The sequence below is a fragment of the Xenopus tropicalis genome, chromosome 8, assembly GCF_000004195.4.
Source record: "Xenopus tropicalis strain Nigerian chromosome 8, UCB_Xtro_10.0, whole genome shotgun sequence".
In the NCBI taxonomy this organism is placed as follows: domain Eukaryota; kingdom Metazoa; phylum Chordata; class Amphibia; order Anura; family Pipidae; genus Xenopus; species Xenopus tropicalis.
The window spans coordinates 67,561,254-67,587,511 of record NC_030684.2 but is presented as its reverse complement, the minus strand read 5'-3'; the positions used below and the strand labels follow the sequence as shown (position 1 = coordinate 67,587,511).

General features: G+C 38.7%; 1 protein-coding gene across 5 annotated transcripts in view; it reads left to right on the top strand.

Annotated features, from left to right (window-relative positions):
- mbnl3 (muscleblind-like splicing regulator 3) overlaps positions 1 to 26,258 on the top strand; it is an 81,165-nt gene that overhangs the window by 11,155 nt on the left and 43,752 nt on the right. For 3 of the 5 annotated variants that reach the window (XM_031891280.1, XM_002932586.5, XM_004916933.4), the window contains exon 2: positions 16,346 to 17,276. In XM_031891280.1, the coding sequence (XP_031747140.1) occupies positions 17,103 to 17,276 (174 nt within the window). In that variant the 5' untranslated portion in view covers positions 16,346 to 17,102. Of the gene's footprint in view, positions 1 to 16,345; positions 17,277 to 24,459; positions 24,544 to 26,258 lie in introns of all 5 variants that reach the window. The other 2 variants (XM_012969436.3, XM_012969433.3) reach the window with 1 other exon arrangement.

The window sequence follows — 26,258 nt, the reverse complement described above, 5'->3', positions numbered from 1 at the left end:
GTATTGGTAAACATACACATTTTTTATGAATCAATTGTCACAAACATGTTAGCTGGATTAGCCCTGTAAAGTGACACCGACAGCCACTAAAAAAATTTTTTTACACCAGCTGTTGTGTTTTAATTTGTATCAACTTTAAATTCCTTATAAACTAAGGAATTATGGTAGCATGAATTACAGACCCACGGAGCAGCCATGTTTGTTCCCCTCTTCCGGGTTTTAATTTAAATGCCTCCCAAGTGAATAAATATGCCCAATCACAAACCTGCAACGCCCCTTCTGCTTTCAGCCGGTGTGTGACAAGCTCAGCTACGTTGTATATGTGTAATAGGGAGGGGGGAAGGAGAGCCCTTAGAAGCAGGTAGGCACGGGAAAGCTATTTAAATTCTTCATGGGAAGAGCAGAGGGGGGGGGGGAAGCCCTTTGAATCAGGCAGGCAATGGAAAGCTCAAGCCTGCCTGCTATCTAGTTCACAATCCGATGAGAGGAGCGAGGGAGGGGAAACTCTTTAAAGCAAATGGCAAGCTGAATCCTCCCAATTTTTGACGTAGTCCTTTTGACAGATTGAAAAGCTACAGTCAGGCTGCCAGACAGTCGGGTTCAGGATCTTCAGTAGGATTTATGTAGAGAAACAGGATTTTTAGGAAAAAACAGTGAACGTGACCTATAAGTAGGTTTGGAAGTAGGTTCATATTTTTATAAGAAATTTTTTGGTGTCCGTATCACTTTAATGGATCCAGGCTCACATGAGCATCCCCAGTGTCTAGTACAGTCTGAACATATCCCATGTGGGAAGTGATGACAAGATACAGTATTAGGGGTGTTTTCATCACAGCTGTTTTAAACAGCAGCATCAAGTCAAAACACCCCTTGTGCCATAATCATTTGAAGTTAGGGAGCACTCGCCGGCTTAGTCCCAATGCTAGCAGTGACTCGTGCATACACATCCCGAAAACGCCCCCGATCCAGACGTAGTTAGTTGCAAGAAGATTGTAGTTGTTGGATGGAGCACGCAGGACTGCTTGGTCAATAAAAATATCCTTTATTTCATATCGATTAAAAACATGTAGAAAAAGCAACCCCCCAGCTTAACGCGTTTCATGGCTCATGCCACTTCATCAGAAGCTACTAAAGGAGTCTCTCACTCACCTATCATTTAAATACCCTTAATTAGCCACTCCCTAATTGACTTTAACCACCCAAGTGCCAAAATGATTTAGTATAATGAGATATATAGAGTATTTAGAAACACCATCCACACCTATAGTGTGTAAGAACATGTAAAAATATATAAAAAATCTAAATCCTACTGCATAGTTTAATCAGTAATGGATATTTATCAGGCATATTGGTCTTCCAATAGAAAACCACATCCCGTCCCAACCCAGATATGGCACCCCTTGTGCCATAGCCTGTCAACCAGACATAAAATGTTGTATAATAAAATTCCTTTTCAAATTAGACATGAAATCTAAATTCCTTTTTTTAGTAACTCATCCATATCCATTTTAAAGACATTTAAAAATCCTATCTGTTAATCATATTGCCTGCCCAGACTCTGTCTTAAGCGTGACAGGTCCCCTTTAAGTGAGACTGAACAACAATCAAGCAGGTTGGCTTCTTTCTGCCAGTAAATATAAAAACATAAAAGTTGCTGTAACAAAACTGAGCCATTTACATTGTAGTTTTGTAGCAGACAAAACACCCAACGTGTTTGGGGTCACCAGTCCAAAATATTTTTCTTTCTTGTATTACAACTCTACAGATTATTTATTTATTTTTTTGCATTCAAATATGCACCACTGATATGCCGTGCAGATAACTTGAGTCCTATCATAGTAAGTAAACAGGGTGTAATATATTCATATATGCAATTATAAAAAGGCTCAAATAATGTTTCAACACCTATTTAATAAACAGGATCAGTTTTTATCAACAAAAGATTGTTGTGGGGGTGTATTCATATTAATACAGCAGTGTAAGATGTTTCTACCCTAGGCAGTAGGTAACTCCAAGAAAGATGTTTTTTTTTGTTTTTAATTTTTTTTAAAAAGCAGAATGCAGTGCTCTGATACTGTAGATCTACATTTGCACAAAATTTTTCTTGTGTATATTTGGAGGTATTACTCTTTTGTAAAACTCTTGTGATAATTACTTTTGTTGACTGCTCTTAAACAAGGGAAAGCGTTACCTAGGGACTAATTAGTGCCACCAAACTCATTGCCTTTGGGATGCACATGAGGTAATCGGAGTTCTTGTCGCTTGCTATATTCAATATCAAAATTTCAGATTTGTTTTGTTCACAGGGTTATTGTCTGGAACTGCAAATACAGTTCTGAGTACTCTAATTCCTGCCAAATTTGTTTCAGATGCAGCAAACTTTGACTTAGAAAAAGGGATGAGTTTGAGATCTGGTCCCCATGTGTCTCTAAGGAAAATGAGTCAGACAAAAAGGAATTTCTTTAGTTTTTTAAATGGGGAAATACACAATACTGCTCAAACAAAATATATTGCCACTTCATATCATTTTCACATTTCTCTGCTTCACTTCAAAATTATAATAAAAAAAGTGTCATTTTTAAAAGCTGGTATTATTGCCCTAACAAGTGCCAAACAAGGGGGTCATGGCAACAATATACAACTTTAATTTGCACTTTATTATAAATCAGGGGCATGGTGCACTGTGAAGTATTAATAGTATTTGCAATATAATTAAGCCCCTGCCTCAGGGACACCAACCAAAGGCAAGTAAAAATATAATAAGTGTAACATTCATATGCATTTTACCTAAAAATTAACTTCCACCAAGGGGGCTCTAATCTTGTATTTTGTTGGGTAGTCCATAGCTGTATATGTTAATTTTATTAAGGGAGAACTTAATTGATCAGACAAGGGTGAATGCCCATCCACTTCATTACTGTTACCTTTCAGTATAAAAAAAACAAAACCCCAAAACACAACTAAGAGATATGAGTAGCGTGGTCTTGTTATAAGGAAGTGTATCATCAATAAGTTCAAAAATATTAAAATGCAAATTTTAAATAGAAGAATGGAAAGTAAAGTAATTCAGCATGAACAAATTAACAACATATTGATTTATATGTTATTTTATATAGTGCCAACACATTTATGTATATTTGTTTCTTACGATTCCTTGTTTGGGTTTCCAACTTTTCTGGAAAATTATACTGGCCTTACTTTATTTTTTATCTTCTCCCCCCCCCCCCCTCCTATTAATGTCATTGCCATCAAGAATAGACTTTACCTGCTAGTGGCAAGCCTATTTCCTGCCCCAGTGAAACTTACAATTGAAAGTCCATCTTTCTCTCATTGGATTGGCCTGCTGGGGTACCAGTAGTAATCCTGGTGGGCCCCATGGTCTGGGCACATGGGCAGGCTATGTAACACAGTGGTAGCGCACAGGGGGGCTGGAATGCAGTGATTCATAATTGGTGGTGGAGAAAAATGTGGTGTTTGTGAGAGGGGCCCCTTAACTTGGTGGTGGGCCCTTATCTTGGGTTTTCCAGTGGGCCCCGCCTCCCCAGTCTGACACGATACAAGACCTCAGTATAAACAGTCATGATGCCTTTCCTGTTGTCAGACCTTAAATTTAACAGAGGTTTATGTATGGGTGAGTGAAAGAGACAACCCTCTGCATTCTTTACCTGGCACAGCATGTTACCATTGGCTGTTGAACTGGCACTTTTACATTTTATTATGCCCACAAAACACATTTTTATTTTTCAAATTAATTGAAACATTTTGTATTCCTATTTTTAGAGTATTTTGCACTGAATATCCTAACGCATACCCCAAGCTATGTCCACTTCAGATTGGTCACAACGCCTTTTTAACAATAAATAGCAGTTCATTCTGTTTTAGTTAGGCTTATGTCACAAAGAGACGGTAGCAGCTCCGCACATTTATTTTGAACACCTGTACAGGTATGGGACCTGTTATCCAGAATGCTCGGGGCCTAGGGCATTTCGGATAAGGGATCTTTCCGTAATTTGGATCTCCAATAGGCTTGTTTTGCCTCCAATAAGGATTAATTATATCTTAGTTGGGATCAAGTACAAGGTTCTGTTTTATAATTACAGAGAAAAAGGAAATCATTTTTAAAAATTAGTTCTCCACAGGTGCATTTATTACAGACTATTCCTCCAATTGGCTTACACCTGTGGAGAACTTTTTATTGTATATAAGTGGACTTTTGGAATCCACGGTGTTGAGGTTCAGCTGAGCTTTATTTGTATTCTTTTAGCACAGTGTTATTACTTTGTATACTATTTTTAAAAATTAGAATTGTTTTCTTATGCTTGAGTCTATGGGAGATGGCCTTCCCGTAATTCAGAACTTTCTGGATAAGGGATCCCATACCTGTATGTTTCGTGCCAACAATGTATATTGTGCCATGACCTGTACATCTGTTTATAAATGTACTGCTAACGTTTTCCTTGGTTCATTTTGTAGCTCCCATAGGTATTTATCAGTGTTCTGGTTAAAAATTATATGTTGTACTGCCTTCTGTCTATGAAATGTTTCTTGTATTGTTGATAAACCCTGGTCACTTGTGCAGTGAAAGCTAAAACATGTATTCCGGGAAAGGTTGTATTTTACAGCGTCGTCTTAAATGCAAGAGAGAAAGCGTCTGTAATTTGATCTGTGCATGAAAGCTCTGCTGAGGGTAGCATGCTGCAGACATAAGCTGTGTCAATAGGAACTCTATTCAGTCTGAGCAAACAGCCTCGTGACCCATGTTTGATTGGCAGCCTCTATGAGGGAGGGCCTTTCTTTAGAAACAGCTCACATTTTGGCGGCACTTCTGACTGACCCATTTCCTGACTGCCACTCATTTTCTGCTTTTCGGGCTGGGATACCTTAAATGCACATATCCTTACTTTTTCTGGGCCAATGCTGGAGTAAAGACAAAAAGGGAAGAAGCAAGAGGACCGAGCTCTTTTTCCTGACATGCAAATTGCTAAAAAATGCTGCTTTGGTTAGAGGAAAATTATCAGTCGCAACAGAGAATGAGGTACAGCTACACTAAAATATACAGCGTTAACATGCTAACACTTGCTCAGACAGCCTATACCTTCAGTGTTTTGTGTGTATGTATATCATTTCAATGCTGCTGATATGCTGTACTTTTTGTGCATATAAATATTCATTCATTTGGTCAAAAATGTGTTTGAATTGAGTTTGACTTTCATGCCATATGGACATGTGTGCATAGTTACATGCTATTTTATTTTCTAAAACTTACATAATTTTCTCGGGACACTTAAGAAATGAACCGACAGAGACGAGATAAAATGTGAGTGAGCCAAGTGCAGAAATGCACAGTCTAACAAATGAAACGTGGTCCATGCTTAAGAATTGGTATACTAATACAGAAAATTAGACTGGTTTGTGAGGGAATATGAACTTGAACAGGAGAGTTGTTAGTTCCTTGTTCAATTTGAGTGTGCCTATATATAATAATATATAATAATATATAATAATTTATAATATGTGTGTGTGTGTGTGTGTGTGTGTGTGTGTAATCTAAAACAAGATTCTTTTATACTTAATAGCTGTACAGCCCCCCCCCCCCCCCCCCCTCTGTAAATCAAGGTGCCTTTTTTACCAAAAGTTTGTTCATTTACATAATTGCTAGTGCTTTATTCTAATGTAGCACTTTGGGCTTTTTTTTTTTTTAAATAAAGTACCTTCTGTGGGGGGGGGGGGGCTATTTAGAGTGCATTAGCAGCTCTTTCTGTTTCTACTCTCTAAGAATTAACCCCTTTTATGAAGGTATCCTATTATAGTTAACACTTCAGTACTCCAATTATTATTTAAAAGAAATGCTTGATTGTTTGCTGATTTTCTAAATAGAATCACTCGTTTATCCTTCACTAATACATAAGTCTGCTCAGTACTGTAATGTAAGGACGTGAGATTTAGGAGCGGAAATGCTTGCCTTGTGTGTGTGCTCACTTGCAGCCTCTCATCAAGGCCACGGCTGGGTGGATCCTTCTCGCTTCCCTTTTTGTTTCCTCAGTAAATTCTTACTGAAGAGTCATACCCACTGACTACCATAGCATATAGTACAGTGCTGTGTAAAGCGAAAGAGAAATTGTTAAAACTATGAACTTAGTAAACTGAAACAACGTGAGAGTGTGCTGTAACTGAGATCAGTGGTCTTCGACATCTGGCTTTTCAGTTGTTGCTGAACTAAAACTTCCAGCATCCCAGGATACTGGGAGATCAGTGATTGATGGAAGCTGAAGGCCAGTATTGCAGATATTGATGTGAAGTACATATTTGACATGAAACCTTTAGTGATGAAGTCTGCTAAACGTACTTGGCATTTCCTTGTGTGTGGCATTTACTTGGGGCTTGGTATTAGGAGTTACGTTTAACACAGTGAGAGCCTGGGAGACTAAATATCATTAATACAACATATAAGCAGTCAGAAAAGCATAAACCCAATTCTATTGATTCTGTAACATGAACTAGCATTCTTTAGTTTATCATTTGCTATGCTGCAATCTGACTCTTGTGTATCATAGAAAATTTTAAATGTGCATGTAAGACCTTCTATTTAAATTATACAAAATTAAAGTCTGTGCTTAAGGTTTTGATGGTACTGCAGTTTTTCCTTTGGTCAACATTTTTTGTGAAATTATTTAAACCTTATGTTGTTCAATTGAAATTTGTTTCTTTTTGGGATTTCTGCCTCTACTAGTGATAAATTTGGGCTCTTTGACACTGCTTTGGCAGTAATTTGTACTTATGTAGGTTTAAATACAAATGGACAGTTTTGTTAACGTGTGTGTGTGTTTATATGTATAATAAAAATATATATACAGTGCCCTCCATAATGTTTGGGACAAAAGCACATTTTTATTTGATTTACACCTCTGCTCCTCAATGTAAAATTTGAAATCAAACAATTCAGACAAGATTAAAGGACACATTCCAGACTTTAAATTAAAGTTATTTGCATACATTTCAGTTCCATATAGAAATTACAACACTTTTTATATAGTCCCCCCCCCCCCTCATTTCAGGGCACCATAATGTTTGGGACAAAGTAATGGTGGGTATATTAAAGCAGTAGTGTTTAGTGCTTTGTTGCATATCGCTTGCACGCAATGGCTTCTTGAAGTCTGTGATTCATAGACATCAGCAGGTGCTGAGTATCTTCTCTGGTGATGCTCTGCCAACCCTCTACTGTACCCACCTTCAACTCCTGCTTGTTCTGGGGCTTCTCCCTTTAAGTTTCCTCTTCAGCAAATGGAAGGCATGCATAATTTGATTTATATCAGGTGACTGGCTTGGCCATTCAAGAATTCTCCATTTCATTTTTTAGCTTTAAGAAACTCCCGTATTGCCTTAGCAGTATGTTTGGGATAATTTTCTCGTTGCAGGATGAAGCGCCGTCCAGTGTGTTTTGAGGCATTTACTGGACAGAAAAGATGTTTTTTTAACACCTCAGAATTCATTGTGCAACTGCCATCAATTAAGATAAGTATGCCATTACCTGTGGCAGCCATACATGCCCAACCCATAACACACCCACCACCATGTTGAACAGATGAGCTGGTATGCTTTGGATCTTGGGCAGTTCCTTTTGGTCTCCACAATTTCCTCCTGCCATCACTCTGATACAGGTTAATCTTGGTCTCATCTGCGCATAACAACTTTTTTTTTTTTTAATTATGCAGGCTTGCATTTTGCAGTGTATTTGTGTTCATAAAGTCTTCTGCGAATAATAGTCTCTGACAGAGACACACCTATCTCCTTAAGAGTTTCCGATCTGTTGGACAGTTGTTTGAGGATTTTTCCTTACCATAGTGAGGATTCTTCTGTCCGAAGCAATGGAGGCCTTCCTTGGCCTACCTGTCCCTTACGATTACAGAGCTCACCAGTGAATTCTTTAGACATTAGGCTGATGCCACACAGGCGTATTCTGGGCAAGCTGAAAAACACTTGTTGAGAATACGCCCCACTACTGTAGATTTACTCTACCTTGTGCCTGCACCCGAATGAATGGAATATGCTCAGGTGTAGGCACATGTAGCCGATATCTGGCAAAAAACGTGAGACTTTATATCTTCCGTGGATATCGGCTACATGTGCCTGCACCCAATTGTATTTCATTCATTCAGGTGCAGGCACAGGTAGGAGCGTTATGGCGCTATTTTCAGCTTGCCTAAAATATACACCATATGCCAGGTGTGGCATAAGCCTTATGGTGCCCTGAAAAGAGGGGGGCTATGTATAAAAAAGTGTTGTCATTTCTACATGGTGAAACTGAAAATAACAAAGCTGCAAATAACTTTAAAGTCTGGAAGGTGCACTTTAAATTAAACAATTCCAATGTGATTAAAAATGTACACTGAGGAGTAGTGAAAATCAAAGAATGTCTTTTCCCTAAACATTATGGAGGGCACTGTAATATATGTATTTTTTAAAAGTAAAAAAACAAATTACATAATTTATGACTGTTGTGGTGTTTCTTTTGCTTTACTAAGCTTTTTATTATAGCAGTCACTTTCCTAATAATTCCAGATAATGCAAATATATCCTGCAGTAATATCGAGAATAGGGTGGAAGGGCTGCTACATTGTGAGAAAAGGAGTCTTTCTATTTGTCAGTTCAAAGAAAGACGTAATCTGACAACTCTCATGGGGTCATGCAAGGATGCAAAACAATTGCCTCCCACAGGGATATCTCATTGGAGCTTGTTCCAATTTCAAATGGACCAGAGGCAGAAAACATTGGCACCACTTTGGCTTTTGGATGTGGTCCAAGGATGACTTCTCTGAGGAGGCCTGTAATATCATCCATTCATTGGCCTGGTGGCCGAACAATCGGATCAGCTGAACTTAGCCTATCGCTTGGGTAAACAAACTGGGTGGATTTTTTTTTGTGTATGCACAGCTTTAAAAAAAAAAAAAAAAATTCAAAATTACTTTGTCTCTAAAGTTATATTTAAGGGTCCATTTACCAATGTTCGTATTTTTGCACACAGCGAAAAATTTTCAACTTCTGTGTTTACATGACAAAAAAAAAATCTCCTCCCCCCCCTCACCATCCCATTAAATTATTCCAGTATTTGGGCACTGTTGGGTGGGGTAAGCCTCTGGTATAACCTTTTGTGGATGCACTTATGATACACCTTCATCTGGAACGTAGTGCCATTCATAGTGAGTTTATACTGGATACTCTTTTAAAAACAAAAAAAAAAATGCAAAAGGATGAATTTACCTGTTCATTTTCTGGTACTATATAGACAAAGTGCCTGTTCATTTTGTATTATAATTTTTTGGATCACATATCAAACAAAATTTGCCTTTGTTTGCGCATTCCAAGTAGAATATCCTGTGTCTGGCAGAGCAATTATAATTAGAAAGAACAGCTGCAAAATGGATGAGGGATATTTGCTTTATAACCTTAGAGGTGATGAACCTGTTGTCAGTGAAGATTTATCTGATCAAACTTGTTTGCCACCTGACATAAGGGTTCACAGTGGATACAGGCCTCTAACATGTAAGTTACTATGGTACACAACAGGTGTTTATTTAAAATAAGGGTATATGATCATTTTAATTGTTTAACATTTCTAACATTTGAAATGGCCCCCGTTGACTTGCCTTCAAGTGCTTCTGCTCCCTCTCTTCAGGTAATTATTGCCTGGAAAAACGGCTGCTGCATTTCTAGAGAAATATCTTATGCCAAGCACTGACACAATCACTTGAAATTTCCCTGCACTTGAAAGCATCCCCTTTGCCATTATAGCAGGTGGGAGGCCCTCAACCCTCAAACACTGAGTAAATAGGGTTTAAGCACCCACATCATAGGGACAGCATAAACTTTCATCAGCTACAAGGAAGCAAATAAAGCATGCAAAAAAGCTATCAAGCAAGCTAAAATTGAGATTGAAAGGGGTATTGCAGCTAGGACTAAAAATAATCCAAAAACAATTGTGTAATTATGTGAGTAGTAAAAAAAATGAAGCAAATAGGGGTGGGAACATTATTATCATGGGGGGGGGGGGGTACGTTGGTGATGAGCAGGAAAAAGCAGAAATTTTGAACTCTTATTTTTCATCTGTCTATACATCTGAGGAGCCAGCTAATGAAGTTTTCCCTTTTAATATACCCAATTCTAATAATACATCTACTGATGCATGGGTCACGTTGGAGGAAATTCAAAAGAGACTTGAACATGTAAAGGTAAACAAAGGTCCAGGACTGGATGGTATTCATCCCAGGGTAGTTAACATGCTAAGTGCTGTGATTGCCAAACCTCTTCACTTGATTTTTCAGGATTTATTGTGGTCTGGCATGGTGCCGAGAGACTGGTGGATTTCTAATGTGGTGCCATTATTTAAAAAGGGATCCCGCTCTCAGCCTGAAAACTATAGGCCTGTTAGTCTGACGTGAGTTGTAGGAAAGCTTTTGGAAGGGGTAATAAGGGATAGGGTACTTGAATACATTGAAGTTCACAATACTATCAGTTTGTGCCAGCATGGTTTTATGCGTAACAGATCTTGCCAGACTAATTTAGTCGCCTTTTATATGGAGGTGAGTAGGAACGTTGATGCTGGAATGGCAGTTCATGTTATCTACTTAGACTTTGCTAAAGCGTTTGATACAGTACCTCACAGAAGGTTAATGATAAAATTGACGAATATTGGCCTAGAACATAGTATTTGTAATTGTATACTGTAGATAACTGGCTGAAGGATAGATTACAAAGAGTGGTGGTAAATGGAACATATTCCAATTGGACCAGTGTTGTTAGTGGAGTACCACAGGGGTCAGTCCTTGGTCCTTTGCTTTTTAACTTGTTTATTAATGACCTGGAGGGGGGCATAGAGAGTACTGTATCTATTTGTGCTGATGACACTAAATTGTGCAAAACCATAAGTTCCATGCAGGATGCTATCACTTTGCAGAGTGATTGGACAAAATTGGAAACCTGGGCAGCAAACTGGAAAATGAGGTTCCATTTGCACTTAGAAATAATATAAAAAAAAGCTACTAAATGGTAGTGTGTTGGGGGGGATCCTTAATGGAGAAAGACCTTGGGTTTTTTGTAGATAATAAGTTGTCTAATTCCAGGCAGTGTCATTCAGTGGCTACTAAAGCAAATAAAGTGCTGTCTTGTATAAAAAAGGGCATTAACTCAAGCGATGAAAACCTAAATTTGCCTCTTTATATAGGTCCCTGGTAAGGCCTCACCTTGAGTATGCAGTGCAGTTTTGGGTTCCAGTCCTCAAAAAGGATATTAATGAGCTGGAGAGAGTTCAGAGACGTGCAACTAAACTAGTAAAGGGGATGGAAGATTTAAACTATGAGGTTAGACTGTCGAGGTTGGGGTTGTTTTCTCTGGAGAAAAAAGGTGCTTGCGAGGGGACATTACTAAGCACAAGTACATTACAGGGGATTATAGGCAGATAGGGGATGTTCGGTGTTTTTTTTTTTTCTTCCATAAAAATGATCAGCACACCAGAGGCCCCCCTTTTAGATTAGAGAAACCGAGCCAGGGTCGGACTGGGCCGCTGGGACACAGGGAAAAATCCCGGTGGGCCCCGGCGGCCCAGACCTGACCCTTGCGGCGCTCCCCCTGCCCGACCGCTCCTGTCCCGACACGTTAAATTTTCGCACTCGGGGAAGGACGTCGGGTGGGGGGCACTGCGAGGGGGGTTAGGGGGGCCCCTGGGGAGGGGGAGTCTATGGGCATGGGCCATATGGGCGGGCTATCGGCACGGGCCCCGGTGGGCCCTTCACCCCCCAGTCCGGCCCTGAACGAAGCTTCCATTTGAAGCAGCGTAGGTGTTTTTTTATGGCGAGGGCAGTGAGGTTGGGGAATGTCCTTCCTAGTGATGTTGTGATGGCAGATTCTGGTAAAGGACATGTAAAGCCTAAATTTTCCTACCATGTATATCAGTTGGGCAGGTCTTCCCTACCCAAATGGCATAATTTATACTGCATATATGCCCTTCATTTTCCAGCGCCATCACATTTTCCTAAAGCAAATAACGGCTTTCACCCAGCAGCCATTTTTTCTCTGACACATCAGTTACATTTAAATCTGCAAAGAGCATACACACACACACCCTTATTCAGCATAAATTTCATCAAGGGTCAAGGCTCACACAGGCAGAACTGTCTCTGATAAAAGTTCTACTTTGTTTGAGCACTGTAATGGTTAAGTTAAGCTGAGGAGAGGGGGTTAGGAGCTGAGTTTCTATGGGAACCAGCAATGTCATGTCTTCATTGGCTGCTAGACTGGAGGGTGTGTTTAGTAATCTGAGCTTGGAACAACTGAGCATGCCCACAAGCCAAAGCAAATTCCTGAGGGAGGGGGCCCGAGTGGGTTACAGGAGGAGAAGGAAATCCAAGGGATTAAGGGAATGCTGCAGCCTAACTGTTAACCTCTGGACAACCAGAGTGGCAGGTAATAAAAGATTTCAAAGAGGCTGTTTACTGATTACATTTTTGTGTGTGGGGTTCCTGAACAAGCATAGTATCCAAGGCTATTGTGATACTAATATCTACAGTTAGTATTGATGTTTGTATATTTAGTTCATGTATGTGAGTGTATAGATAGGTCAGTATAGTTTCATGTTTTATTGTCATATACAAATAACAATGAAGCATCATTACCGTAATGACGTTTTTTGACCCGTGTTCCTCCCAACTTTAAATAGTTCTGGGTTTACTTGCAAGGGTTGAACTTGATGGAATTTGGTCTTTTTTCAACCTGATGTTACTATATGATGAAAATGGTGTGCAGCTCCTGGTTTTTTGTTTTTTTTTTCTGTTGAGCAGAAGTGACTGGTCATCAGGTGGCACTACTAAAAAAATATTTGCTAGTGCTGGGAATTTCAGTTTTTATCTTGTACTGTGCATGCAATTTAAGAAAAAAAGACAGACTCCCTCATCGGAGTACAAAGATGAGAATAACTGTTGTATTGGATTTGTACTGTATGTTAAAGGTCAATAACCAGTACTGTTCCAAGACAATGTCTGTTGTGGTTGGATGGTTCTACAAAACAAAGATAATCTTTATTCCGTCATTAAAAGCATGATCAGCTTATGCTACTGTGCTGGTAATGTAATAAACAAAGACTCCAGGGCACTTGAAATGTAAAAGAATGTCACCTTTTATTAATTTACTTTTCTCAACAACGCATCCTTTTTTTTTCATGCCAGAAATGTCATATATGCCATAACTTTGATTATATATAATATGATTATATATATATAATCAATCAAAAGATGGGCCGCTCCACACAGGACTTATCACAAAATTCAGTCATTTATTGAAGAAATAGTGAAGAACTATTTCTTCAATAAATGACTGAATTTTGTGATAAGTCCTGTGTGGAGCGGCCCATCTTTTGATTGATTGTCTACGTATTGAGGACTGCACCCAGGCGTTCATTTTTGCATTTTCGTGAGTGCCGACCTACTCTACATATACATATATATATATATATATATATATATATATATATATATATATATATATATATATTTTATATATACAGGTATGGGATCCCTTATCCGGAAACCCATTATCCAGAAAGCTCCGAATTACGGAAAGCCTGTCTCCCATAGACTCCATTTTAATCAAATAATTCAGAATTGTAAAACGGATTTCCTTTTTCTCTGTAATAATAAAACAGTACCTTGTAATTGATCCCAACTAAGATATAAATAATCCTTATTGGATGCAAAACAATCCTATTGGGTGTAATTAATGGTTTATTGATTTTTTTAGTAGACTTAAGGTATGAAGATCCAAATTACAGAAAGACCCCTTATCCGGAATACCCTTGGTCCCGAGCATTCTGGATAATGGGTCCTATACCTGTATGTGTGTATATATTATATATATATATATATATATATATATATATATATATATTATATATATCTATATATATATTATATATATCTATATATATATATATATTATATATATCTATATATATATATATATATATAATATCCAATATATAGAAAGCACTCGCAGCATCAGTGTCCAATCGATTAAAATTTATTGAAACATACTATCTACGCGTTTCAATCCACATGGGATCGTCATCACGATAGTGAACAGGAAGTGAGGTGTAAGATTACACCAATCAGTGCAGCCGTTGCCCTTTGAACTGGTGAGTGCAGATTCCTGCGACCGATTCCTGTGACCGAAACGTCGACCTAGTTTTATGGAACAATAAAAGTAATTTTTGTAAACGTTCCATGTGTGCACCTGCCTATGTGGGATTTTATATATAATATGCCAGAGTGGTGAAACTTTATTTTGTAGTTAAAAAAGGCAAACCTGTATTTTGGCATCATCCTGTTTTGAAGGCACTAGTAATCGGATGTCTGCATGTGAATTGCACAATATCAAAGAAATTTGCATGTTCTTTGGCTGACATTTTAAACTAAGAAGATTAGAATACTGTTTGGCGTGAAATTACAAACCTGCTACCGCTGAAGGGTTAAATGAAAATAAAGCTGTGCTCTGACATTCTGCAAACCAGAGCCACGTATCCTCAGCAAAGAATTGTGTAACCTTGCATAAAAACATGATTTCCAAAGAGCTAAAGTATGTGAGCCCTCTCTTACTGCCACAGAGGTCTGCAGCTCTTAGCCAAGATATGCTTTGCACATACACTTGGCAACTTCTTGCTTTATATTAGAAAAAACAAGACTCTGTAGTTTGTACTGCATTCTGTGGATGACCAAGTTGCTAGCTGGAGGGTTTTTTTTAGGGGAACCAATATATTTTGTTCCCATTAAGATTCAGATTTACTATTTCAAATACCTATTAGTAAAAGCTATATATATCATAATCAAAGTGGCATACTTTTATTTCTTGCATGCCAATACATGCACCACTTCAGTGTGTAATTTGCTTTGTGCATGTCTGTTGCAGCTGTTAACACAACCTGCTTTGGAGACCCTGGAATGATAACCATATTGGTGTTGGTAATTCCAGAGTTATCCTTTATCTTTACTGAAACACTAAGCCACATTAGTGGTGATATAGCCACCCCATTAACAGTGCAATATACAGGTATGTGACCTGTGATCCAGAATGCTTGGGACCGGAGTGTTTCAGATTAGGGGTATTTGGATCTCGATACCATATGTCTGCTAAAAACAAATTTTAATCATTATATAAACCCATTAGGATTGTTTTTGACTCCATTAAGGATTAATTATATCTTAGTTGGGATCAAGTACATGGTACTGTTTTATAACAGAGAAAAAGGAAATATTTAAAATGTTAAATTATATTATTTAAATGGAGTCTATAGGAGATGATCTTCCCGTAGTTTTCTGGATAACAGATCCTAAACATGTATCATATATTTTACTTTATATTTATTTATTTGATATGTATTAAGCTGAAACCTAGGCACGGTTTTTGTAAAGCAATGTTTGTATAACAGAGTTCTGATTAGCTTTTTTGCTCCACTGGAAACTTTACCCTTCCTAAGTCAGATGCTGAGGAATTCTGTGTAAAATGCAATAATATTCTGACCATTTAAGCATTTACCTGGCTAAATAAACTTAGTGGGGCAAAAACTAGTTAAGTTCCATATCTTTTGTAAATATCCTGCACTGCGATAAAGTGTTGGGTATAGAATCAAGTCTATGTTTATTACTGATAACGTCTCATTCATTGCAGCATTGCAGACTAAAGACACACCTTATTCTACAGAAGCCAAAAGACTGAGGGACAGTCGGGGTTAATTTTCACCCAGTAATACTTTGTGCTGTGCTGGCTAGTCCTTCCTGCCAGTGGCACACAGCCACCAGCTGAAAGCTACTACCCTCTCGCATGCCTTGCTACTGTCAGTTTGTTTGTTCTCCTTGCATAAAGTAGTGTGATTGTTGCAAAATTTATTATATTTCTAATTCCCGGTCTAAGCTCGAAACAAAAGTATAAATATGCTGAAAATGAGCTCGGTGCGTTGGAGATATGCCAGACACAAAGCAATTACTAAACACAGGGCATAAAAACGATAGTCTGCTAAAAAAAAAAATCATTATGAAACAATTTCCCTTACTGGGTAGCCATCCAGACCTCTAATGTTACAGTAGAAGTCATTGGCTGTTTGTTTTACCATGCGCAGCTTCATGTGGGAAATGCCCTTTTTTAATCTACAATGGCTGACTGCAGGCTGCAGTGTGTGCCGTAATGTCAGTATCTGAAGCTCTTCATGTATTTTAAAGGCATACATTGAAATGAGATGTCAGTGAGTGATAAGAACTATTAGCTCATTATTCTATCTGATTCTGTATTTTGTTTCTTCCACATGCAGGTTGCTGAAACGTGCCTTTACCGAAGCCAACGCTGCTTGGATTTCTATCTAGTGCTGCCTCTCCTATTTTTTTTTTTTGCTTTTGCCTTTTTTTTTTTTTTTTTTTATTTTATTTTTTTATTTTGCCGTCACTTGCAGGTCATACCCCAACGGCAATCCATTTAACCTGTTTTCACTTTAGCTCAATACAGTTCTAACTTAACTTTTTCAAAATAAAGAATCAGTTAGAAGACTTGACTGTAACATCCATTAAGTGAAAAAATACAGCACCACAACTAGAAACTTGCTGTCGGTTGGAACTGTTTCGTTTGGAGCACAGAATTGTCTTAAGACTGCCAGTTTCATCTCAGAGATTCCACAACTGGCTGAAAGATTGAAAACAAAAAACAAACAAAAAAAAGCAAAAAAAAAACAAGTAATACTTTTGATCTTTGACTTTTGCACTTTTCAGGAGCTGGCCTCTAATTAGATTTATTTTTGTTTCCAAGTTCAGATTAAAAGTCTATTTTATGATTGGATTTTATTCTTTTATTTTATGTGGGTTTTTCTTTTTTTTTTTTGTCTTGACAAATAGATTGAACTTTGTAAAAATAAACCGAAGTGCTGACAATTTTTTTTTTTTTTTTAACCAAAGCTACAAGACAACATTTTTGTCTAGTTAAGCTTGAAATCCCATGCTCCCTTAGTACCCTTTTCTAAAAGGTGGAAAGATTAGTATTAGAAAAGGAAAGTACCTCTAACCCAGGGGTTCTATAATATGGCTGTTAACGTTTCCCTGGTACGTGACACAAAATGGCTGACACTGGAAGTTTGTCGAGAGTTCCAGAGAGGCACTTGTTCAAGGTCTGACGCGGAGTGCAAATTTGCTCACCCTTCTCGGAGTTGCCATGTGGAAAACGGTCGAGTGATTGCTTGCTTCGACTCCTTAAAGGTATGACGATTACTCACTTGGCTAGTTGGATTTGCTTTGCTGTTCGCAGATGTCCATTAAATCATTTCTGAGGTCTTACTCTTAATACAACTTACTGTCAATTCATGTTTTTATGGTATGTAGCTGATATAAAAAAGAGCATTTACACGGATAATAGTAACAAGGCTGTAAATAGCATCAAACTACTCCTAAAAAAATATTTTATGCAGATTGTGTAATACTAGCAAGAAAGAAAAGCAGATCTGCCTACTTTGCAGAATTGCCTTTCAATAAAGAGAAATAATTTAGCTAGAAGTAGCCAAATGTGCTCTGCTTAAAGGGAACCTGTCACCTATGCATAAATACAAAGTCCTTTGCAAATTAAAACTGAAATCCACATTATTTTTTAATTAAAACATCTATATCTGCTTATAAATATTTAAAAATTGGAGCCGTCAATTATATATTACCTGCTCCCATCTCTGTGCTTCAAGCTTAGCAGTGACTCTCGCTTTCCTTCCAGCATTTCCTAAATGCCTTTGCACTCCTAACATTCCCATTCCTTCTCATGGCCTATAACTGCGTAGCCTGGGCATGGGCAATACAAAACTTGCCTTATAGGAAACCTGCATCAGTCAATAGAGCTTCTCCTGTAGAATACTGCATTGAAATCCATTTTTTAAAATATAAAAAAAAACAAAAAACTTTTTTTTAAGATTTCAAATCGGCTAGCCATATTATTCATTTCCCAGGGTGCCACAGCCATGTGATTTGTGAACTTCAGTCACACTTCACTGCTGAGCTGCAAGTTGGAGTGATATCCCTTTCCCCCCAGCAGCCAATCGGTAGAACAATGGGAAGGTAGCAAGCAGCTCCCAGTAGATATCAGTATAAGATAAGATATCAGTTAAGATAGCTTGCTGTTGTCTCTCTATATACACCCAAAGCAACCAGTTTCTTCATTTAGGGCTCTGGCACACAAGGAGATTTGTCGCCGGCGATTTTTAAAAGAGCGATTTGGCGACAAGACGAGCGACAAGACGCCAATGCTAAATCAATGGAAATTGCCAGCGTCAAAACATACGAGGCTACTTCAAATCGCACACAGACCCTTTTCTGAGCGACTTGAGTAAACATGAGGGGGGGTTAACTGTTGAGTGTACCATGGGTAGCAGATCGCATGGAGCTCAACTCACATGAAATCTCTTTGTGGGTATTGTCGTGGCGACTTGTCGCCAAAGCGCCAGGGGGAAAAAACGCAGGCGACAAATCTCCTCGTGTGCTAGAGCCCTTAGTAGTTTGAACCTGCCCACACTAAAAGAGCCAATGTATTGATAACCAGTTAATTGAAATTGTAGTGGTCACCAAAGCAATATATTTAGCCAGATGTGAGCACAGCACAAGCTGTGGATTTACACCAGGGATGTGGCAGCATGTTCCTCCAGGTTTTGAAGATGTTCTACTTTCCTTAGCATATCAGTGTTCACTGCTTCTTTAGAATTAACCATTGGTTGGCCATAATGCTATTAATGTTCAGGGCACATTCAAATATTTGACAGACTGGGGTTTGAACTTGCATATTTAACTCACTGCTCACTGGTGGACATTACCTTGGAATATGTAACTTCTGCAACACAGAGGAATATTTGGAGGGTAAGGTATTCATCCTTCAACAGTGTATTTAGCACTCCGGGTATAAAGATAGTGCTAAATACACTGAGACATTGAGACATTATCCCTTGTTTTTATAAATAATTTGCCCTGTACTAAATGAGACTAAACCACATTGGGAATCAGCAGTAGATTGTCACAATTAACCATATTTGTGCAAGTGAAACTGATTATTTTCTGGGGCTGATTACACAAAACAGATTTCTTGCCATATTTGTAATTATTTTTTGAAAGTGTGAGCATAGAGATTTATGAACAAACTAAAAATATGATTACATTTCAGCATCTGTTTTTAGAATTGAATGTTTACAGTTCAGCTTTCTTAGCTTTTCATGTTCAGCTTCTCCAATGCATTTTAAAATTAAAATGGAGTTGTGTACTGGTTTGCGTTGACATTTTTTGCATGATTTTACTGATTAATTTCAGTTGCTTTCCTCTCATACATGGGTGTTTCCCTTCTGTCTACTACAAAACATGCAGCGTTTAGTACAGTTTTGGGTGAGACTTGTTCATACTGATGTTTTCCAAATTGAAATATATGCAAATACATTGCCGCATGCAATGCTGGTATATTTCTGTTAACCAAAAACAACAAAACCTGCATCAAAAGTGAAAAAACTAAATTACCAGGTCACTTATAAATGCAGACTATAAAATGCAGACTGCTACTTACATCCCACCAGATCAGAACTTCTGGATGGATTTTCTAAAAGTGTCCCGGATTTTTCACATGATCTGATCAGATACTAGAGATGCAGCCTGGCCAGTAAAAATGATGCTTATGCCAATGTTATTAGTAGGAAAAAATAACTAAAATAAGGGAAAATTGTATCATACTTACCGTGATTTTCCTTTCCTGGGAGTACTCCATATCAGCACTATCTGGGATATCCCCGCCCCCATGCCCCATCAGAAGGATCCTCCCCAAAGCTTTAAAAGCCACCCCCACCCCCTCTATGGCGTTTTTGTTACGAGCTTTAAGACTACCATTGCATAAGGGATGGGAACATGCTGATATGGAGTACTCCCAGGAAAGGAAAATCACTGTAAGTATGATACAATTTTCCCTTTTCCCTGGTCGTACTCCATATCAGCACTATCTGGGACATAGCAAGCTAATACCCAGTTGGGAGGGAAACTAGGCTCTGGCAGACTTCTGGATGGTACTGCAATAACTTTGCTGAACGTCATAGTAACCTATCCATTGTCATGGTAACAACTTCAGGAAAAGAACCTAGCAATGTATTGAAGACTTCTAATAGGATTGGCTGATCTCAAACCAAACCAGGAGAAAGAATGAACAGTGATACTAAGGAAAATAGATCCTGCTAGGACCCAGACCTACACAGAGAAACATACACAGTGAGTGTGACCCCAAACTGACCATCTCATCGCCACTTGGTTAGAGGTGGACAGTGCCTGACACACCATAAGAACAAACTCCCAGAATTTCACAAAACTATTTAGAGACATACCATTTGACAGCTGTGAAATTCACCGCAAGTGGAAAATACCTGCTAAACCATAGCAGAGAATCCGGTCTCTATACATATCAGTATCTGGAACTAATGCAACATGAACATTACAAGGTAGAAGATATGCATCATGAAGGAAGTACTATAGGCAGAAACCATGTGAGCCCTGTCAGACCTTTATGAGTCCTATATGTGCTTATGCTGACCTCTTGACCGTTAGTAGCACTCTATCCCATAACAATCTTTAAAGGTTGCTCTCATGCCGAGGTCACATACTAGAATGATAACCCTCCACAAGAGTAACCTAATTCCAGGAATCTCAGGTACTGCAATGACAAAACAGTCCCTAATTTTTGGGCTATATGCTGTCCCTTTATGGGGACTAGCATAAAATGAGACAAGCAGGGCAACCCATGACAGAAGACATGAACGGCAATGCCACTACATATGATATACCCTGGACGGGAAGGCATACTCATAGCCACCATGCCGCTAAACTAATATATAGCATAGGAACAGGAAGACAATCCCAGCCAATGTAGACAACTGGGTAGGAATAAGGAATGTCTTTCAAGTATGAGTTAAGGTTAGAGCTTCTAGACCTAACCAGTGTGTATGCCCTGTATCCGGACTAATTTGAAAATCTGCTGGTGATTATTGTACAGAGAAACATACAGCATAAGTATAGGAACACTTAATGGCAATGTGCCCATGCATAGCCTGAAAGAAAACTACATGGCAATACACTATTAACACATATGCAGATAATGCTAATCACAAATCAATAATTGTGTTAGTTTACTGGTAGCAACACAAGCCTGGCCTGGGGACCCCAAAGCGTGGCCAATAATTGCTGCTAGCTGACAAGGTAGGATTACAGCCCTCTGCAGTGTGCTACAAAACACCTTTAAGTGATCAGAATAAAGGGCTCTCGATTTCTATAATACTATAGCTCTCTAAGCCAATAGTTATGGCCTACCTTAGGCATCAAAAACTGGAAAGAGGTTCCTAAGGAGGACTGATTATAGGAAACCAGCAAACAAAATCAGTATACAGAACCTTACCTTCCCAGCCCATGGTGCTATACTCTGGGAACTCAGGATTGGAATGAGAGCCACAACACCTTTGGCTAATTACATAATTACCTTCAGCAGAGGTACTCTGGTTACACCCCAATTAGCCAGTAGGGTTATACTACTGTCAGGATCAGCGGGATTCGAACACCACTTGGGGTGTTACTGGCGGCATGCATTTGCCTCTCTAGCCACTGGAGGCATTTCGGTCTGTCTGTTTCTTCTCTTGTCTCCTACTTTCTGTCTGCTCCCTTTCCTCCGCCCACCTCATTAACCTCATGTGTTTCCCATCTTCTAATCTTCTCCCTTTATAAGCTTTTCCCTGACCATTGCCCCTTGCTTGGTCATTAATTGTTTCTCGTGACCCTGCCTCCGTGTTCCCTGTTCCTGTGTCTATTCTTGTTCTCGCTGGTTCCAAGCTCCAGTTCCGTGTCCTGATCCTGCCTTCTGCCTTGTTCCTGAGCCCTTCCTAGTTCTGCCTTGATTTCCCGGTTTTGACCTTGGCCTGTCCTTTACTTTGTTTGACTGCCGCTTGCCCTGACCTTTTGCCTGTTTTTGGATTCTGCCTCTGCCTGCCGTTCTACATTCAGTTTGTATATTCTTTGTGTGTTCAGTTACATCACTAAGTTTATTAAAGTTCTGCACTTTCAACATGGCCTCAGACACCAGTTCTGTGATCTATGGCTACACTCCGGGTTACCCCGTTTTAAACATAATTAGCCAGGCTACTACTAGCGAGGCACCTGAACAACTTCAGCCCTAATGCAGCAATACAATCTGGCTACAATCGTGATGGCAAAGTACTGGATCCATGTGCATACACATAATTATACACAGCTAATGCAGATACAGATCTCAGAGGTACTTCAACTCTATAATGCCCTGACTACTATAAACACCTTCCACAGTAAGTGAAATATTAGTGCATTACCTGGTGTAGCAGCAGTAGCCATAACACAGAACTGGTGCAACTCTCTGGGAAGCTCAGCTGGAGTGTAGCTGATCACGTAATCACATTCACCTGAGGCTACTCAGGAATGCATCTAATTAGCCAGTTCTTAGTAGTAACTACACTACAGTGCCCTAGCAACCATAACACAATGCGGGCAGCTGAAAGGAGTTGACGCATTACCCCATGTATCAGCAAGTAGCCATAACACAGGACTGCTGCAATCTCTGGAAAGCTCAGGTAGAGTGTAGCTTAGCACATAATCACATTCACCTGAGGCTACTCAGGAATGCATTTCATTAGGCAGTTCCCAAGGTTACTACATGGCTCTGCCCTAGCAACTGTAACACAATCCAGAGCAACTGAAAGGTTCAATGAATCACCCAATCTGTCTGCAAGTAACCATAATATTTGACTGGTTACATTCAGCTAAAGCTATCCAGTTATGTAGCAACTAGCAGGCAAACTAACCCATTTGTATTACATAATGCAGCCCAATGTTTAAAGACAGTGGGGTGTCAGGCCCTTTTTTTTTTTTTTTTTTTTTAAACACCTCTTAATACAAAACCTTAGGAAAGACTTTGTGAGGGAGGCAGTAGGCTTTGAACTCTGGCTCTATTCAAAAAAAAAAATCTCTCCACACAGTAGAACAAAAAGGAATATGGAGATCGCCAGACTCAGGCCACTAACTAAATGTTGAGGACTGCTAACTTCCACCTCCCTCGCCCATCCGCAAAAATATTAAGTGTGTCGGGCCACACACCATTGCCACCAGACACTCACGGCCTGGGAGGGCATACGGATGGGGGGACTAGCACTTGCCATTGGATGCCATTATGACAAACCAGAAAGGCACATGGGATCAAATATACCAAACAGCATTGTCCTACCTTATCAAGCAGAACAGAGCCGAAGATCCCAGGATATGAGGTAATGTGCAGGGGAAAAGATCTCATGGACCAAAAAACCCCAGTCCCTAGGTGCCATTTCCGGTCACCTAATGCTTTCCCAAGGCTAAAAAGCAAAAATGTTGCTTCCAATGGAGCAAGGAAAGCAGAAGGAAAAAAAGATGCCATAGAGGGGGTGGGGGTGGCTTTTAAAGCTTTGGGGAGGATCCTTCTGATGGGGCATGGGGGCGGGGATATCCCAGATAGTGCTGATATGGAGTACGACCAGGGAAATAGTGTTTTTGTTTTTTTTTCCCCAGAAAAAGTGGCAACCTTGTCTATTCCCATATTCAATGTCACTGTGGATATAGATACATTTGCATATGTGGTTTGCTCAGTTGTGACTTAATGTTGGTTTTTAAAGGACATGTCAACTCCCAAAATCATTTTTTGCCTAATAAAAAAAACTTAATTCTAAGCAACTTTGCAATATACTTTGGTTGCATATTTGTAATGGTTTTTGAGTTATTTGTATAAATAATTGCTATTAAAATCAGTGTCTGCCTGTCCTTTCTATTCTCTGCCCTGGAGGCTCTGACTATTAAAACAATGTAACACAAGGCAGCAGATTTTATAGACCTGACTTGTTGGAGGAGCCTGGCACTTGCAACATTGTTTAAATTGTAACAACCAGGAGTTCAGCAAAATGCTGCTTTCTATAGCAATTACATTTACAAATAACTTTTAAAGCACTAATCATTTTTAATAAATTGATATTGGAAAGTTGAATTATATATATATTTATATATATAGAAAAATATTTTTGCAGACATGTCCTTTAAGGTATGAAAAATGTATATATCTTCCTTTTTAAAGCTAAAGTCATTGGTTAGCCCTAGTGGGGCTTGCTTCTCTTGAGTGGGGGTAGATTTAAGTAGTGCAGTGACAAGCCCTGGGCTATCACTGTGGCTGTATGAAAAGAGTGTCAAAGGGGTAAATGGGCAGCTCACCATTAAACTAAACTTTAGTATGATATAGATTGTTGTATTATGAGATAATGGTATTAATACCTAGCAACCAGAAAGCAGATTACTTTTGAGGCTAGATTTTTATTTTATTTTTTATATTTCTATCTATCTTTCTATTTAGATCCCTTCCTATTCATCATTCACGCCATATATTGATGGTGAATTGATGTATTGGAATATAAGTTTAATACCAAGGAACAGCATTGTGAGTATAATGAGAGCACAGCGTGACAAATATACTTTGAAGGAATCACATGCTACTGTTGGGAATTTAAATACAAATGTATGCAGAAAATTCCCATATTTGTTATTTTTTATGAACCCTGTGGATGGAGGTGGCAATATTTTGTGATGCTTGTCTTTGGAAAATGTAAAATGTGATGATTTGTATACTACAAAAACTAAAACTGATAGTGATAAATTGTATATACAAATATTAAAGGAGTTGTTCACCTCTAAGTTAACTTTTAATATGTCATAGAATGGCCAGTTCTAAACAACGTTTTAATTGGACTTCATTATTTATTTTCTATAGTTTTATTAATGATTTCTCTTTTTCTTCTGACTCTTTCCAGCTTTCAAATGGGGGTCACTGACCCCAGCAGCTAAAAAACGATTGCTCCGTGAGGCTACAATTTTATTGTTATTGTTACTTGTTATTACTTATCTGCCTATTCAGATAGCTGCTGAAATTCCTCAACTGGAGACTGCTAAACAAAAAGAGAAATAATTCAAAAACTACTGAGAATAGAAAATGAAGACCAATTGCAAATTACTCTCTATGTTGTCCTAAAAGTTAACGCAAAGGTGAACAACCCCTTTAAGTCTTGTTTTTGGTGCTTTACAAATTACACTATATTAAAGTAATAATAGCACATGATTCCTTCCAGGTATATTTTTGGTTTTAAGCAACCACAACAATTGACACTAGTGAGTTTTGGGTGCACTTTGAAGCACATGGGAATATATGGTTGTATGGAATTGTTGCACTATATACTATGTTTATATGTGTTTTTTTCTTACTGGATAATGCTGTCACTTGCGACTAAGCCTTTGAGTGTGAAGACCCCAGCTCAGTGAGCTTTGGACTCAAACAACTTTTTGCTGCCTGAGGAAAGGTCAAAGCAGGCATTGGACGCTGACCTTAGACTTTCTTGAGTGTAGTGTTATGCTCACTTATTCCGATACAGTGCTGTAAGCAACACTAAGCCACAAGGTACTGTACTGGCTACTCCCTCCTGCGCCATTTAGCACAGCTGATTAGTCGCATTTATTAGTCACATTTTTACTTTGGCAACTTCTTGTGGTTGTTAATCACTGTAGCCACTGTAAGGGTGATATAGGAAATATTTAATCACAATTGCTGCTAATGCAGGCCATTATTATCGGTTATGAGGACCACATCAATGTGCACATGTGATTCTCAGTCTGACAGGAAAATCAAACCTGCCTGATGCATCTCAGCCAAATAGATATCAGTTGGGCAGACTTGTCAGCTGCCACCATACATGTGCCAATATGCTACCTTCTGTTTGCCCGTGTATAGCTACATTAAGGGTAATGATTTATAGTTTGCCTTTTCATTGCTGAATCTCTTTAGGAAATTAAAGTCAATATTTCTTGTACAGGTATGGGACCCTTTATAAGGAAACCCCATTATCCAGAATACATATTATGAGAAGGCCATCTCTCAGAATCAGTTATAAGCAAATATTTCTAATTTTTCAATATTGTTTCCTTTTTCTGTAATAATAAAACAGCTGATTAAATCCTTATGTGGCAGTCATAACTAGGGATGAACTAAATAATTTGCCATGCGTTGCTTTCTTTGACGCGTGCATCAAAGAAAGCGACAAGCTGCGAAAAGTTTTTCGCCCATCCTTATTTAAATCAATGATAATATTTAGCAGACTTAAGGTA